The 18,084-nt window shown below is 43.0% G+C and overlaps 1 protein-coding gene across 1 annotated transcript in view; it reads left to right on the top strand.

The window, feature by feature from the left end:
* Positions 1–18,084, top strand: part of FSTL3 (follistatin like 3) — a 189,608-nt gene that overhangs the window by 63,882 nt on the left and 107,642 nt on the right. The window contains exon 2 of the mRNA XM_069647832.1: positions 7,967–8,152. Coding sequence (XP_069503933.1) covers positions 7,967–8,152 — 186 coding nt within the window. The remainder of the gene's footprint in view (positions 1–7,966; positions 8,153–18,084) is intronic.

Raw genomic sequence — 18,084 nt, 5'->3', positions numbered from 1 at the left:
GCTTCAGCTTTTCGTTAAGCAGTTCTTTCCACCATTTGATCGAATTCTGGTCAGTCAAGGCATATCCCAGATATCTAACTCTCGTCACCTCTTGTAGGCTGACCATACCAATAGACCAGTTAAATCTTTGTATTCTTAATTTCCCACCAGCAAATATTATAATCTGTGATTTCGATTGGTTTATCTTCAAATTATAGGATTGAGCATACTCAAAAGTGCAGTTTAGTTTATTCTGTAACCCAAACAGGGTTCTATCTATCAGAAGGATATCATCCGTAAAACTTATAAAGTTTATTTTTAGATGATTCAGTCTGGCAGGATAGCTTATTGTATCCTTCCAGTACCAATCCAAATCTGAAATATACAGATTGAATAAAACTGCTGCTAAAGAGCAGCCTTGTTTAAGCCCTATTGCAGTATCAATAGGGTCAGTAAGGGTACCAGTGTTGTTTAAACAGACCCTATAAGTTGTCCGGGTGTGCAAGAGTGCAATGAGTGATATTATGTGTATCGGAATTCCCAACCGACTCATTTTTTCCCACAGTTTTTCTCTAATCACAGTATCCAGTGCAGCCATATACATTGCTCCTGTCTGGTTGCACTTAGTTTGACACTGGAGAAGAGAAACTAGAGTAGCATTGAGTGAACAACCCATGTGCTTTCTGAAACCTATTTGAAATTTAGAAAGCATGTTATTCTTTGTTAGAAAGTCCTGTAGATCATAGAAGTCTAGTTGGGGAAATACCTTACAAGAGGCATCTGTAATTGCGATTGGCCTATAATTTTCAGGTGCCTTGGTGCTTTCTTTTTTATATACTGGGACAATAATTGCTGAACACCAGGAAGTAGGAATCTGTTTCGTTGCAAATATGTTATCAAACTTATTTATTAGAATTAAAGACCATAGATGTGGATCCATTTTGATTAAACAAGGAGGGATCCCGTCTAGACCTGACGATTTTGAATCTTTTAATCTCGATATAGCCACAACTATATCCTCAATAGACCAAGGGCAACACTCAAGGATAAACTCTGAAAAATCACGCTGACCCACAGTTATAAAGGAAGAGGGTAATTTGAATTTGGCTGAGAAGTAAGTTACCCAGGTAGAAGCTAAAATAGCTAGTTCGTGAGTATGTTGTGTTCGGATAGTAATAGTTCTGAGAAGAGCCCAGATCTTACGTATATAATTTCTGAGAATGTTATGCATCATGTGTTGATTGTCTTCCAGAGCAATCGCATATTTAAGATTCTTAATTTGATTTTTATGTCTCAGAATAATTCATTTTTTTGCTATTTTATGCAGCTCAGATCCTAACTCGAGATTTACCAGATGTCATAGATTAGCATTTTTCCTTATTTTTAATTGATGAATTTGTAAGTTAAAAGCATGTCTATGCAGTATAGGAGTCTGGACCATGTTGATTCACAGGGCCTCATCACGAGTTGGGCAGGCGCTAATAGCCCTACCGCCAAACCCCTCGGCGCTATTAGCGCCGGATCATGGGTTTAGCGGAAGGGTTATTGCCCATTCCCCATTGGGCCCATTCGGCAATTCATCATTCCACATTGAGCCCAATGGGGAAAATTCGCGCTATTACCGCCGGCAGATTTCCTGCCGGCGGTAATCGCACCAAAGTCGGCAATTTTGCCGCAGATTTCCCCCAGCTCAGAACTGTTGGGAAATCCACCAAAGCCATGATCTGGCGGACCCTTAAATGCGGCAGTAATAGCGCTACCGCCGCATTTAAGGGTTACCACCAGACTCATGATGAGGCCCACAATGCAATGGTATTAATATGCTTAATACAATTGTTCAATTTTCTTTCCATGGCTGTATCCACACCAATAGGGGACAGTGTATACTTACTAAAGGACGGATCCTCTCTGATTAATTTAAGTAATTTCTTGCAAAAGAGAGGATTCCATCGTATAGATATCCCAGTTCTATCAGTCTTAATAAGTTGCAGAGTGATATCCAAAGGATAAAGCCAATGTGAGAGACTTAATCCCAGGGAGATCGCACAATGATCACCAAGACCCAAATCAAAGATATGTACTTTTTCACGAAAGTGCAGCAGGGAGGAAGAAATAAAAAAAGGATCAATGTAAGACTTTAGTCCTCTACGCCTCCATGTAACAGGGTTAGCCTCCACAAACGGGGGCACCAATTGCATATCCCAGCCTAATAGATAATTTACCCATTTCTGTCCATGCTTTATCGAAGGCAATAGCTTTTTTTTCCTTATCTACGGTTTGCGAGTAAGTAGTGAAACATGCAGAGTTAAGATCTCCTCCTAGTACCACCCCACATTGTTGCTTGTAACAAATATCCCTTTGAGAATTGAATCTAGATTATTGTCAATGGTTTCCCATGCAGTTGTTGCTCTGTTCCAATATATACATAGAATAGCAATTTTGGTATCTACAGATTAGTAAGGATTAAGTTGCAATGCCAGCACACAGGTACCCTGATAAATAAGTTCAACATCAAATCTACATCTATTCTTCACTAGTACAGCTAAACCCCCAGAGGGCCGTCCCTTCAATCCTTCAGACGCAGGATATGTGTAACAACCATAGCCTGCTACATCAAAAGATTCCGTGTGCATGGTCTCCTGGAGTAGAATAACCTCTGGACAGTTAATTGTCTCATTCTTGTTAAACCACCGTAAAGAATTAGCCAGACCACAACTATTCCATGACATTATACGAAAGGACTTCTCATTATGCTAGTGTCCCAATTTGCCTTTTCTAGACGGCATATCCTTACTTTGTGCTGCTGATGTAATACTATTCAAAGATGCTGCCAGTGCTAGAAGTTGTTTTATGGTGTCCTCATTAAGGTTAGACAAAGGACCATTCAGTTTTAGCTCACTACTAGTGCCCTCCTTTGCGAGAGGTGTTATATGGAAGGTCTCAGCATCTTTTTCATTCTGAAATAAAAATGGTACCAGGCCAATTGCAGCAAAGTTCTCTCTCTGATCCTAAACCATCTTTGTGATGATCGTGGAATGAAAACCACATATCATGTGGTGGTTATAATTAGTATCCAATCGAATCCAGTCTATATCATCAGAATGCAGAGTTCTTAGAGGAAGGATCGCTTGGAAGGCTTTTAGCATAAATGTTCTATTAAGGCTGGTTCTGCTGTTGATTGCTACATCACTTTCCCATCCCATAATAATGGGTATCCCTGGGGCTAGATTATCCAATAAAATAGGATTCACAGATTCTAACTCATCGTTGTTCGCGTTATAACACTCTCCATTTGGTGTCTTTCCATTATTCTCCTCTGAGATAGCCTTACTGTCAGGGATACTGCAAAGTGGAATATTTTTCATTGGTCTACAGGCTTGAGCGTCAGCAACCTGACATTCCTCATCTTCTCCCTCACTGCTTGCCAGCACTTCCTGACTTGCTCCTTTAGAGCTTGCAGCAGCTTCAACCTTCTCTACTCTTCCATTCTGCATATCGTGTGACCTAATAGGACAATCATGCACAGCCCCCTTAGAGGGCTTATTGGTAATATTAATGTTAGTTCTCTTATTTTTGATTTCATAAAATTGTGAAAGTGCAGTTTGTCGCCCTTGAGGGCCTGTTTCAGAGGGTACTGTTTGCCCATTTTGCTTGGATTGACAACTTTGTGACTCAGAGCCTAGAACCTCTGCCTGAGAGTCTGATATTGTCAGATGTTTAGACTTCTTTAAGCATTTTTTTGCCACCTTAGATGAGCTTGCAATACATTCTGGTATCAGATTCAGATGTTCCTTTGATTCCTCATCCAATAGCTGTAAATCAAAGCCGTTATCATCATACTGATTGTTAAGGGCATCGCTCATCTGGTCACCTGTACTAACCATTAAGTTTCTATTCTTTATTTTATTGCAATATCCATCTTTTTTACCAGCATTTCTTTTTTGTGCTCTGGCAATTACTCTTTTTTCTCTATGAGTTAATACCACACACTTTTATCCATCTGCTTCTCCAAGACTGGAGTATCCATAGGTTCACCCAGTTCTTTCATATCACCTTCAGAGAGGTCAATCAAATCTAGCAAAGCTGACGGACTATCTCCACCTTCCTCAATTAAATTAGGAATATGATTTGGTGAATTCGAATTTCCCAATAATATTCGTTGTACATTGATAAAGGCGAATTTAATTTCCGCAATATCTCCTTTTATTTGCTCAATTGCAGTAATAATATCCACCTCACTACCCCAATGTGGAGGTGGAGATTTTAAAACCACAACTTTCATATTACCTACTGGTAATGCTGCCACATCTGCAAATAATTTCATTTCAGCATCTACCATTCTAGCATCAGCTGGAGTTTGTGTGATCTTATTGGCCAACGTAGTTTTTTCTTTAAGGTCACCCAATAGAGCCGGTACACCTTGACATGTAAATAGCATACCCTCCACTTAGTTAATTTTAAATAGAAGCTCTGTCATAGTAGTTTTTAAATTCCCCAGTTCAAGATGTGTCAACTCGTGACCCTTGTCTAGCAGATCTAAGATTCTAGATAACACAGGGAAATCCACACCAAACCTATCCATATCGCGGGCACGGAGGTCGATATCTTCATCATTATCTCCATGCTTGTAACGCATCTCTCTGGGTTGTATTCCTGTCGTCAGTTCAAACATATCTATTTGTTCTCTGGAGTTAGTAAGGGATTTACACTGACCCAAAGGCATATTGACACATGGAAACTGACAATTATCTTGTGCATATTCCCTATGCCATCATTGTTTGCGCAACTCATCATCATTCATATAACATGCAAATGCAGAGGTACCCTGTTTATGCTGTGGAGGAAGACTAAACATGTGTACATCCTCTCTACCAAAAGGTCGTTTAGATACTGGGTGCGAGGGTCCTAGAGAAAATCTCATCCTCTTACCTACTTCCGCTTCGATGGCGGGACCCAGCATGGAACAGTCGTTTAACCCTACATTCGCGGCTTGATTAATTTCACATGACACTACTTTATTACTCAGCCGTCCCACATCTTCTGTCATCATCTTATTAGTCACATCCATAATGGTTATATCATTGACTTCTTTTACATTAAACTTAATAGGGCAGGATTCCAGATTGTTAGGTCCACATTGTTTAGGATTCACATGGTTACATCCTGTAACTATATCTGCTTCTTCAATAATAACATCAGTAACTTGGGGTACAGATATAGGACTTGGTTCGTTACATTCAAAATTGACATTCTCACCCTGTGGGCTTGTCTGTGTCCTCAGCTCTTCATTAGGGGACATTACATTAAGCATTTCTTCATTAAGCATGGCAGGACTGTGTACATTAGTTAATTTCCTGCCACTTCTTAGGCCATTCACCATAATGCTGTGCACAATATGTGCTTCCAATTTCAGACCCAAAACACAAGCTCTACAGGTAGAGGGGGAATTGGGAGAGGGGGGAATGGCAAACGATAATAATACTTCCTTTACCTCAAGGTAAATTAATCCAAGTAGCAACTGCTATATAACTGTTATATCGATAATTTCAACCCCACACAATGTATATGCTGTAAGGGACCAATCCTCCCTATACTTTTTCTAAGCAAAAGTATTGTTTGTATATAAACACAGCTTCTCAGAACGATGCGCCGCTACACAACCGCAGACACACACTTTATGAACAGGATTGCAAACCCTACACGGAGCCCCGTTTCGAGGCAATAAATATCAGAATGGCAGTGTAACCTCCCCCGATCCGCGACCCGTCGAACAGTCCAACAGTATACGTGCACTTCCGGTGCACTTACTGGATGCGCGCGCTGGATGCGCATGCACCCGGATTATGTAGCTAATGACGGTAGTAGGGGGGCGGGATTCGGAAGGGGGCAGGCACCAATCAATAACAGAAGCTCCTTGCCGACTCATCCTCCAAAACACTCCAGAACTCCAAATAGGCAACTTGAGCAGTGTGGTGTGGCGAGGCAGTCCAGTCCAACAGTATATGTGCACTTCCGGTGCACTTCCTGCACTTCCTTTCGTTTCTCCATTACATTTCAGAGCCTTGCAATAAGGACACACTTCAGTCATGGTGCAGATGAGAACATGCCGGCTCAAACTATAATCATTAGCTGGGTTGTACCGGAATGCAAGGCGATTGTAATCGTGTGATTGCTGAGCACAGAGTTGTGTTTGACGCTGATCTGCTGTTTGACGTATTTCAGCCACTCTCAGCCTGTCGCGTTCATTCTGTTGAGAACGAAGCAGATCTGAAGCTGCAGAACGCGATCGCTGTGCTCGCAACCATGCATCCTGAAGTCTGGCTGCACGTCGCTCTGCTGCTTCCTCGGCATGTATTTGAGCCATTCTAAATCGGAAACATTGAAATGGAATCGTGAAATATTTAGTATAGCGTGTGTTGCTTCTACGTCCAACAGATGGCGCTGTTTTTCAGTAAAATATTTGGTGTAGTGTTTGTTTCTTTTGCGTCCAACAGATGGCGCTGTTTTTCAGAAAAAGCATGTTTTACCTGTCACAGTTGTGACATCTATGTATAGTACGTATATAAAAACATGCGCCTATTCGAATGCAATGTTGTGTCAAAATCTCAAAGCAATCGGTGAAGAACTTTCGGAGATTTAAGATTTTGAACAAACAAACATTTACATTTTTTTTTATATAAAATAGATGTATCTCATGCGTTCCTTATGGCGCCCACAAAGTGAGAAGCCTAAAAAAATACTTGATACTTAAAACCCCTTGTTTCTGGTGTTCTCTTGAATTTTCAAGACATATGCTCCTATTGCGAAGAAATATGCATTGTAGAACATTCTAGTTTTGTAGATATCATTCAATGAAGACATTGAATATCTGCCCTTTCCGGATAGGAAGAGAAATGTTATAATTTTTTTTACTTCATTTAGACACTGAAGTTGCACGATGATGTTGATTTTTTTGTGTTATAATATTCACTGTGTAAAAAGTATGTTTTTAGTTCGGGCAAGATAGTGTCCTGCGAAGAGACGTTATCTCACTACTGTATACATTTTGTCATTGTATATAAAAAAGAAAGTCACATTTTTATTTCCACAACAGTTTTCTACAATACAACATTCTTCACAATAGAAACGTATATCTTGCTGATATTCCTCGGAGTAACGGGGGTGGGGAGTAGATATGTGTCGAGCATATATGTTGCCCCGTCTCAGTAAAATCTAGGTCCCTGTGTTGAGTAAAAAAAAAAGAATTGCATAAAAGGTGGAAGCCAGTGTGGTAATTCTATAAAGAAAACGGTATGAAACGATTTGCATGCCTTTGCATGGATAAATAGGGTGGAGCGGGGATGGAATAGAAGATAAATTCAATGAAGTATAGGCTCCAGGAAAGGAAGGCACAGGCTTAGGGCCCGCATCAGACTTCATCATTAGTTCCAGTATACAGAAAAATAAACTGCTCAGTAAGTATAGACCCATCCAATATTATCGAGAATTAGTTAAAATAACCTATACAATGTGAGAGAGCCTCATATCTGACTGAAATTAAAAACCTCTAACACACAGTAGTCCTCATTCTGAGGGCTTGAGTCATTCTGATGCACAATTTGTATTAGAGGGTTTAGATTCTGATGTCTTACTATTTCTATGGTACTAACTTTTCAAAACTGGTTTTGGGTTTTGAAACTCTTGTCCCCTTACTTTTTCCTGAATTGAGCTCCCATTGGATCCCCCTGTTCCTATGCAGGCATAACCAACTAGATGCCCCGCTCACTTTCTTCCACGTGTCCTTTCTTCAGTCTGGAAACCCATTGCTTGTTCGTCTGTGCACTGTTAACGGGGCTAACACAATGCACCGAAGAAAGGACAATTGGCCCTTTTCCTGATCTTCTCCTGAATTTGGTCAGAGCACCTATTACCATTTTTCCGGCATCTTGTGTCCATTGCCTGCACATCTCGCGATATTTGACTGCCTATCTCTGTCTCTTTTCCACAGGTGGCATCTGCTGGCTGCAGCAGGGCAGGGAGGCTAAGTGCAGCCTTGTGCTGATGATGTCAGTTACGTGGGAGGAGTGCTGCAGCGGAGGGAACGTGGACACTGCATGGTCCAACTTCACTGACCCCATGAATAAAATCAGTCTAATGGGCTTCCTCGGGATGGTGCCATGCCTCCCGTGCAAAGGTAAGTGGTGATAACAATTCCGATTGGTGGCACAGGCCACTGGAGTGACCAGACCTACCAGTTTTGCTGGGACTGTCACGGGACTTGTCCTTCCATTCTGGTATCCCGTGGATTTTATTGTGTATTATGTCTTTTATATCATATATTGTCATTGTTTAGAATGTTTTATTTTGACCTTGATATGTGATCTAGTGTGTGATTTAGAATGTTATTCAGTGTATTGTACTTTGTTTTGATAAGAAATCGTATAATCTCATTTTAAGCATCATTGTTTCTGTGTAATTAAATTGAAAAATTTAACTTTAATCAGCCAAAACGATAAAAAACAAAAACAAAAACAAAAAACAATTCCGATTGGTGGCACAGGCCACTAGGGTGACCAGACCTCCCAGTTTTGCCGGGACTGTCACGGGACTTGTCCTTCCATTCTGGTATCCCATGGATTTTTTAAGTTTAAAAACCCCATCCCGGGATTTGAAGGTCAGTTTTTTGCCAATAGGGCTCCAGTTTAATCGGTGTCCTGTTTATGTTTTAGTCCTTCTTTTGTGTTTATCATTGCTGAAACTGTAGTGTTACTTCCATGTCAGTGGCCTTTATCGGTTTTTCATTTTGAAAATCTGGTCACCCTACATGCCACTAAACTATTACACAGCTCTACTCGCTCTACTGTGACTGCAAGTCTTGGAAATAAGGGCACAGGTTAATACATCACAACACACAGTTATTAAATCTCTGCATTGTAATCTGTAAAAGTTTCTTTTCCCAGTGTATAAATAATGTAATGTGTGTCTCTAGGGCACTGTTATTGGATGTGACTGCCACAATAGCCAGGATTTCACCGATCTCTTGAATCTAGCTTGTACCCTTTACCAATCACCTAGCTCATGAAGTGGTCCCTTTCTACTGTCTATGGCTGCTCCGTCATCCGCACCTCCCCCTATAGGATGGGGTGATCTAGGGCGGTCCAGTGGGATTGACTTTATTGCTTAACGGTGGTTTGCGATGCTAGAAGAATCCCTGAACTGAAGGGAGGGATTTTCCACTTATTCATTTCATGCTTTAACGCTAATTATAATTAGCTTGTTGCTGCCTATTTTAATCTCAAACCAAGTTTTATCCTTCTTTGCCTACAAGTATAATTATTTCTGTGGATAGGTTTATGCACATGTGTACTCTATATGATGATGGGTATTGATGGTGGCGGGATAGTCTGGCCATGCAGCTTTTCTTGACTCCCCCATCCCACCCTAAATGGGATCATTGGTCAGATAGCACAGCGGGTAGAGCGCTCATTTCAATATCTGTGCAGAGCCTTCCGACGCAGGTTCGAATCCCGGCAGGGCCAAACACAGCATTTCATCCTTCTGCGGTCGATAAATCTGCACCACACTGTGGGTAATAATATAAATGCAAATTATTATTATTATGATTATAATGGCCTCTATGCCCCTCTCTTTTATAAGGAGTTTAGAGAATGGATATACCTCTTATGGGTATCCGTATAAATGATCGAGAAAAAAACAAATGGAAGAAAATGCCTAAAATGGCATTGAAAAATAAAACCAAATTCCAAAAATGTCGATCAAAGGGAGCAGAGGGTGTGGGGGTGTTCCCCGCTACCCTTGATCAGCATTCCGGGACTTCAGGGGCTATCATAAAAAGGAAAGCGGGGAACAAACAAAGTATTAAAAAAAGGAAAGGTCCCTCTGGCGTTGGTTCCCTTCCATGTGTGTGAAGGAAACCAGCGCCGCGGAGGGATTGCGAAGGTGGTGGCACATTTCGCTCTGTGCCGCCAGAAGGGAAGTAAGGAGATAGGGGCAGCAGGTGCTCTGAAATGTTTGTGGGAGACAAAACCAAAAGTTATTTTCGAAAAAATAACTTTCGTTTTTGTCTTCCTTGGTCTTTCAGATTCGATCTATTCGTGGTAAACTCCTCTTAGGGAGTATAACTGTGACTCAGAGTTTTGCTATATTTATCATTCCTGGGTCCGGCGCCTATTGGCTGCCTTCTGGATTGATGATTTGTGACACACAATCGTCTCTCTATGCATGCCTTTACCCAGGGGTGGCATTGGGCCGGAACAAGACAAAGCACAGTTGCAGGAAAGTTTGCCCTGCTTGAGCGCAATTCAACAAGGCCCAAGGACTAATCCCTTCTCCACCCCCGACTTTAGCTAGTTCAGTTTCCAAGCTCTGCTCCCGAGCTGGGTATTCCTCTTTCACCCATACACAGCTTTTCTGGAAACGTGCTAGACTGAGTATTTCATTTATGAACTCTGTACTGCAATAGCCCAAGATTCAAATGCTGTCCAAATGAGTATCTATGGCTTCCAGACATTGTTTCTGTTAGGGTGAGTATTGTGACAAATGAAAACAGAGAAGCAGAGAAATCCGTTTGCATTACTTGCTCGTAAGGGTTTAATTTTTAAGCCCCGATCAGTCCTATTTTAAATATAAAATTATATGGTCATTCTTATCTTCCCAACATGCTCTTTGCTTTTATGCAAATAGCCGAACTCCGGCGCTCCTGTAGGCGCCCCCTGTGCATTGAATTCATTCCTTTGAAGAGATCAGCTGCTACTCAACCCGGCTGGGGCTCACACCTCAGCCCCAACCACATCAGTATGACCCCCCCACCCCAGGATGGGTAAGGCACGGTTCCCAGAGTAAATGTTGCCCTTTTCCAACAATGCCTATGCCACAATCCATGTTCTCACATTCAGTAGAATTGGGCTTGACCCTCAGACAACCAATTTAATTCTCTGGGGATTTAAAAATAGTCTCGGGTCTAAATGACTGGTTGAGAGGATCAATCGCAGTGAGGATACTTTAAAGGGTGGTCTTTGTTCAGTGGTGCATTGACCGCTGATATAAACTCCATGCTAGAATGCCGTGGCAGCGTTGCTTTCCAGCCCTCCATGCTGAATGCCACGGCAGCGGCACGTTCCAGGCCTCCTTGCTGGAATGCCGCGGCAGCGTTGCGTTTCAGCCCTCCAAGCTGGAATGCTGTGATGGCGTCGCGTTCCAGCCCTCCATATTGGAACATATACCCTCTGCCTGCTGACGTCATCAGTCCGTCCTCCGGCAGCGAGGAGCAAAGCTCGACATCCGTTGCTACCGCAGTTACTGTGTCAACGGCACCAAGTACCCCGGAAACGCGGTAGGAGCGGCCAGAACACAGACCGCGCCGACATACACACCGGCCCGTTCCTTGCCGGCTCAAGACAAATTTCAATCCTGCACACCAACAGTGGCCCCCTAGGCTTTCCGACAGCCCAAGGGTTTCTGATGTCTTCCCTCTCCCGCTCCGGATTGCTAAACCTCCACAACGGCAACCTCCGCTCACGCGACCTCCTCTGTCCGTTTGGGCCCCTTGGCTGACAGCCGTCCCGTTTGCTCAGATGATGGCTGTACACAGCAGCATCTAACCTCTGGACCACACGACAACGTGCCCCCTTCCAAACACCTCAGGGCCACCGGTTGACCACCTCCGCTGTTCTTGCAACTGCCCAATTTGCAGGATATTCACAGGATCACCGACCTGGACCCTGGGTTGAACTTCCACTGCACCGCCCGCCCCGCAGCTTCTTGCTGTTGGATGGATGTCTCCTTGGAAGGCAGCACTTCTCGCCAGCTGCCCCTTCCCAGCAGCACCAGAACCATCCTCGTCTCCAGTGATATAAACTAAGTCTCCTTCCCCATAAGGAACACCAGAAGGTATGTAGTTTACATGTAGGTTTATTTCTCTTAGTTGGCAAGTAGAGAAAGCACTGGGACGTCCATCCAGCCTAGCACATTAAGTTCAACTGACACCAGTGGAACCCAGCACTCCAAACAACCATCAACACTCCACCAGAATATCAATGACATCACCACACCAACACTCCACATGGAATGTAATTGACATCACCACACCATCATAACACACACATAGCCATAATCCAGCCCAGCATGGATTATGACAACCTCCTAGATGGGCCAGCGGGTCAGTGGGCTCTGTGAGCCCTTGGTGCTTAACTCTATGCTAATCCTGCAGGTCACGGGTTCGAATTCTGCCATGGTTACCTCCGCCCTTTGTCTTACGAGGCCAATACATTGGTTCCGAGTCACAGCTGTTTTTTTGCAATACCGCATGTGGTAGCAAGTGCTTTAGAACACAGAGTTATGAATATTCTCCCAGTATTGCTAAGAATACCCACTGTTGTGATCTGCGTGAGAGCCAATAATTTGGAAGAGAGTTTGAGAAATGCCCCTTCCCCACTTCCCCATCCCCTTCCCCGTGATGTCTTGGGTGTTTCTGAATCGTCTCTCCCAGGCATATGCGCGAGCGGCAGGTTTCTGGGTTGTTTACTTAGTGGTCACGTTGCCAACTTGTGGGAACTTGTGTTGCTGCCGTAGAAGACAAAAACTGTACCGTGTGTGCATGTAACCACACGGTAATTTGTTTCAATGGCTGCATTTTCAGGGCCTCTGACAATGTAAACAGTGTGGTGATTAGCAGCTCCATGTCTGGAGCCCTTCGTGTCCTTCGGTGGGAACTCAGGCCCCAGGCTTCTGTCTGGCTCGACACCCGGGCCCCAGGCTTCTGCCTGGCTCCCACTGGGCCCCAGGCTTCTGCCTGGCTCCCACTGGGCCCCAGGCTTCTGTCTGGCTCGGAACCCGGGCCCCAGGCTTCTGTCTGGCTCCCACTGGGCCCCAGGCTTCTGTCTGGATCAGCTCGTTCTGGCTATTTTTTCCACATTTCGTTTTCTACTCACATTGAGTAGAATGCATTCCTGTTTTTTTCCTAAAACATATGTTGCTCTCTCTCTTTTAGTTTGTACAATTGCATAAAATGGTATGTAGACCAATCCGTCTTAGGTTTTCGATACTGCGCCAGCGCGCCACAGTTGACGTTGCAGGGAGCATATCACTTTACTTGCTCTCCCCATTCCCCGCTTTCCCATCCTTCATTCCTTATTCAGTTCTCCACATTGCTCTTGCCCAATCAAACCTTTGGGAACAGACAACAGTCAGAAAGTGAGGGCTCTCTACGCTCGCCCGCTACATCATATAGTCTCCAGCCATGTCAATGCATAACATTTGGAGCCTATGCAGTAGGGAGAAGGGGATTTTATTCTACTCTCCCCTGGGCAGTACCAGAGCCCAACACAGCACGTTTTCTCCTGCCTGCACTGGCGTGACGCAAGGCTTTTTCTCTGTGCAGATACAGTTATATGACACACAGTGACACTCGTGTAACACGCAAAGCACTTTTATGTGTGGTCAGATATCTCACACACACTTCCCTTTGGTTTTGATAAACCCTTACATCATTCCTGTGCCTTCAAATCAGGTATAAGCCTGTTAACCCTATGCAGGTGCTGCAATGGCCACAACAAGTCTGAAATGCATAGCAGTAGTTATTATTCGTAAGATATGCGTGAAAATGTCGAAGGTGCAAAGTCAACGGGAGGAAAAACCCAAGTTTATTTAACCGCATTTCCCTTTCGACATTTTCACGTTTCTACTATTACCCCCTGGCTCCCCTGTCTCCCTGCAACGCAAGTTGCTTACACTTACGTGGATAGGAATTGCCGCCATAGGGTCCTTTTTTTTCGTTTCTAAACTTTTTTGTTTCAAAGTGGGGGGCATTCCCACAATCCTCGATGTCATTATAGTGACCCAGGGTGCAGAGGACATCCTCGCAACCCCCGCTCCTCTTGGTCTCTATAATACTGCCCATTGTTCAGAATTCTCGGCTGTACGTAATCTTTGTACAGCAAAAATTCGAACAATTCTACAAACGTTTTTTTCACCCCACCGACATATTCTACGGATTCCTTCTGCATCTTGTGTGGAGCACAGCCTACCAATACACATTTGTATCAGTGACTTCAATCCTCTCACCTGCACCCAGACAGGACTCTGTTAAATGGTTATCGCCTGCCACACATTCGTGGAGAGAGGGAACCTAGCATAGAGGAAGAGGATCTGGCAAACCGGTAACTTGTTTGTTTATTAATTTATGTAGCACACCAAACCCTTAGGTATCTGGGCACGGTAAAATTAAGTTAAAATTTTCAATAGCGTAGATAGTTGCATAGATACATAGATAGATTTGCTAATAACATAAGAGCAAGTGCATGGGTAGAGAGGTCCCCAACTGGGACAGTACTCTTCTGCCAACGCCATCATGCACTGACACTTTCTAGCAACAATTAGCGAACATTAGCACCCTGGTAGGTGGCTAGGAACGCGGGCTTCAACCGCCTGTGCAAGCCCGTGTTCCATCCCACCTGATGGCCGACTTCCCCGCTGCCATTTTCCCAGCAGCCTCCATCCCATTTGTTTCCCCCTTCCCAACACCCACTTACCTTATTTCTGTGGCGGAAGCACTCCTCGCTGCCGCTCCTTCCTCCCCACTGCTGCAGGCTGCCATGGAAAGGGTAGAGTGGCTCCTTGCGGAGCCCCGCTTCCTTTTCTATGGTGGCGATCTTGGAAAAGTATTTTCCTTCCTTCAACGGGACGCTGCGCGTGTCCTGTTGAAAGAAGGAAGATATTTTATTAGGTAGGCAGGTCACCACTGGCATCTAGGGATATTCAGCATCATGAGGGCACAGTTAGTATGGTTGGAGGGTCATTTAGGTTGTATATGACTACATAAATAACAAGCAGTTAACTGTACCTGTACAGTGTTTGTGTGAATAACTGGGCAATCTACCATACCTCGCACTGGGAAATGTGTTTTGTCCGCTCACCCACAACTTCCTTCCCAGTTCCTGACCTTGGCTCTGGCTGCAAGCTACTACTTTGGCCCTGCATGAATATGTGTTTTTGTGGATTCAGACATTTGAGTTTTCTGTGGTCTTGAGGCCTGTGCTCGTTCTGAGACCTGTTGCGGCTTCCATCATTGTGAAGATGGCTGCCAAATGACACTCTTGCTTCTGTGTTAGCAAGCTATATTCATGAGTTGTTCATGTTGCATTCCCTTTATACATTGGTCATGTTAATGTTCTTCATGTCTATGGATGCTAGATTAGTAATCTTCATTTCTAGATGCATATAATACCTATTGTACGTGTTCTTCATCTGGAGTGCATCTCTACCTCTAGGTATCATACCAAAATACCGATGGGAAAAATTCCGAGGACGAAAATGGTGAAGTGAAAAGGCAGTATTTTGCTGCATATATATGGGGGGGTAAGGGTAATAATAAATGTGGGGGATTTGGAGAGTTGGAGAGTGCTGCGGGTGGTCTCCCCTGCATATGCCATAAAAAGCTTTCTCTAAAATAACTTTTGTCCTCTGAATGATTTTTTCGAGGTGATCACATAGATTCTCTCTCTCTCTCTCTCTCTCTCTCTCTCTCTCTCTCTCTCTCTCTATATATATATATATATATTTTCAGTGAAAAAACATTGTTAAAGGGATGTTACTGGTAAAACTGAAAAACCTCAAAAATGTGCCAGTTAGGGTAAGTTAAGCAACCATAACTCGTGCCACCACCGTGCACTGCTAAGACTAACACCCAGGACATCAAAGATGACATCACAAATGTCATTAATGATATCCCTGATGATATGACATATGAAATTAATTTTGATGAAAAGTCCCTGCAAGGGGTTGTGCTTACAATGTTGGTAGGAAGAGGTCAGGGGTGATCGGGAGACCACTCATGAAGTACTTCATGAATTAAAAAATGTACTCATCTACCCAAAACATTATGAGGGTAATTCATGGATTATTTGTGCCAAAAAAATGGGATTTGTGCGCCGTTCTGCCCGCAAAACCCTGTTTAACAAATGGGGATTTGCAGGCAGAATGGAGCACAAATCCCGTTTTTTTGGCACAAATAATCTATGAATTACACCCTTTATTTGAGTGTTGTTGTTAATACAGGAACCTAACAATACATAAACATAGGCAATGGGTGCAGTATGCACCATAGAAGTACAGTATTTTTAATCTAGTAATATTGGCCAGTAAAATAATAAATACAAAACTGAGAATTTTAACTCACATGTGAGTGTTTACATGTGAAGTTCTGAAAGTGTTCAGTTGGGTCCTGCCTTCAGAGGTGGTGCCTGCTGTCGCTGGAGCTAAACTTGAATAAACAAGTTTGAACATTAAAAGTTTGAACATTAAACTTGAAATAAATAGTTAGCAATGCAAGACTCACTACACACTTGTGTTAGTACAAACAATACATATTCAGAGCCACAAAGCATAGAAATCTGAGGAACATACAGGGAAACTCCAGTAAGGAGGAACGTAACAATATCATATACACAAATGAATTGTGTGTTTGAGGCCTGCTTATTGGCCCATGTATGTGCACCATGAGCTCAGACCAAACTGTAAGGAAAGCAGTTTAAGAACATATGAGAAGGTTAATGTCTAGATATATAGCACCTTTTCAATTTTTGAAATTCTTACTGTTAGTGAACAAAAACAACTAGTGTAGATATGTCAGTGAACAGAAATAAGTGGCCCAGATATGTGATGCCATCAGAGGCATTTGTGATGTCATCTTTGATGTCCTGGGTGTTAGTCTTAGCAGTGGACTGTGGTGGTTGAAGTTATGGTTGCTTAGCTTGCCATAACTGGTGAATGTCTGGGGGTTTCCCGTTTTACTTGTGACCATAATTTCCCTTTAACAAAGATTTTTCAATGAATTTCATAGGTTTGTATTAGTGCCTACTTAACCATAACGTCCCTTTAACAAAGGTCTTTAACTAGATTTCATTGGTTTTTACCAGTGCACCCTAATTTGCTAGAACCTCCTGATATAGCAATATAGCTACATTTTCGACCAATGTACAAAGTTTTAACTAGCAACATTCTTAACACTTCTATACACTTTTAGCAACTTTTTACAATGTTTTTGTGGTTCGCGAACCATTGGTATAACCTCTGACTTTCCGGACAGTGTCACGTGACCTTGTGTGCGGCATGATGACGAGTGTGCAAAAGGGTCCAAGCTTCGCAAACAATTTCAAACTACATTTCCATCTGATATAGGAAGTTTTAAACTGAAAATGTACCCTTGCACAGCTCCTACACCTATTTTTACTCATTATCCATTTGCAATCTAGGACACAGCACATGCTTGGAAGAATATTCACAGAACTGCTATTTATATACAAAAATTGCAACAGCTATTGCTATCCTTCCTCCCTAGGGGCCACCACCACCACTACCACCAGCTGGAAGGCATACACAATGGAAGAAGCACAATAATTCAGAAAACCATCAAGAGGACCAGGAAGATGAGGTAGAAGAAATGCTTACCTCTAGCACCTGTGGGTGTGGCAGTTCTTTACCACCGTTGGGGGGTTTACCAAAGGCTAAAGCTACCATGGTAAAAATGCACTGAGTTGCAGACAACCTTGGCAGTGCTCCTATAGGACCACCTCCATGGGCTGCCACACCAAATCCAACCACCAGGATGCTCTGAGAAAGGCTGTTTCTTTCTCAGGAAGTAGTAGGCTCTCTTCCTCTACCTCAACCAATACTGACACCACACAAGCTACTCCTGTGGCACACAAGATCCCACCAGCTACCTTGAAAGGTATAAAAGAGGCTGTTGATCCACATCTTTCGAAGACAACTGTACTCTGTACATTCTGCAACACACCACTCTGCAAGGGGGAGCAGTTTCAAAGTGCTTTTGAGGCTGCAATCAAGGAGCATTGAGAAACACTACCCCCTACCTTAGATTTAATGCATGTCCAACATTTTCCCCTGTTCACCTGCCCCGCTATAGCTGTGCTTGCTGCCTCTCCCCTTAATTCCCTCCCCACCTTACAAAAAGGAAAGAAAATTAAAATAAACAAAAACCCAAAAAAATCTCAGTTAAAAAATAAACTAAAATAATATAAGTTTAAAGACTCCGTCCACTTTAAATTTTTCAGTAAAGTAGTTGGACTCAATACAATTCTCCAACATTCC

This window comes from Ambystoma mexicanum, chromosome 1p, assembly GCF_040938575.1.
Source record: "Ambystoma mexicanum isolate Mex_15411 chromosome 1p, UKY_AmexF1_1, whole genome shotgun sequence".
Lineage (NCBI taxonomy): Eukaryota > Metazoa > Chordata > Amphibia > Caudata > Ambystomatidae > Ambystoma > Ambystoma mexicanum.
Note: the sequence above shows the minus strand (reverse complement) of the source record. Positions and strands in the feature narration are given on the sequence as shown.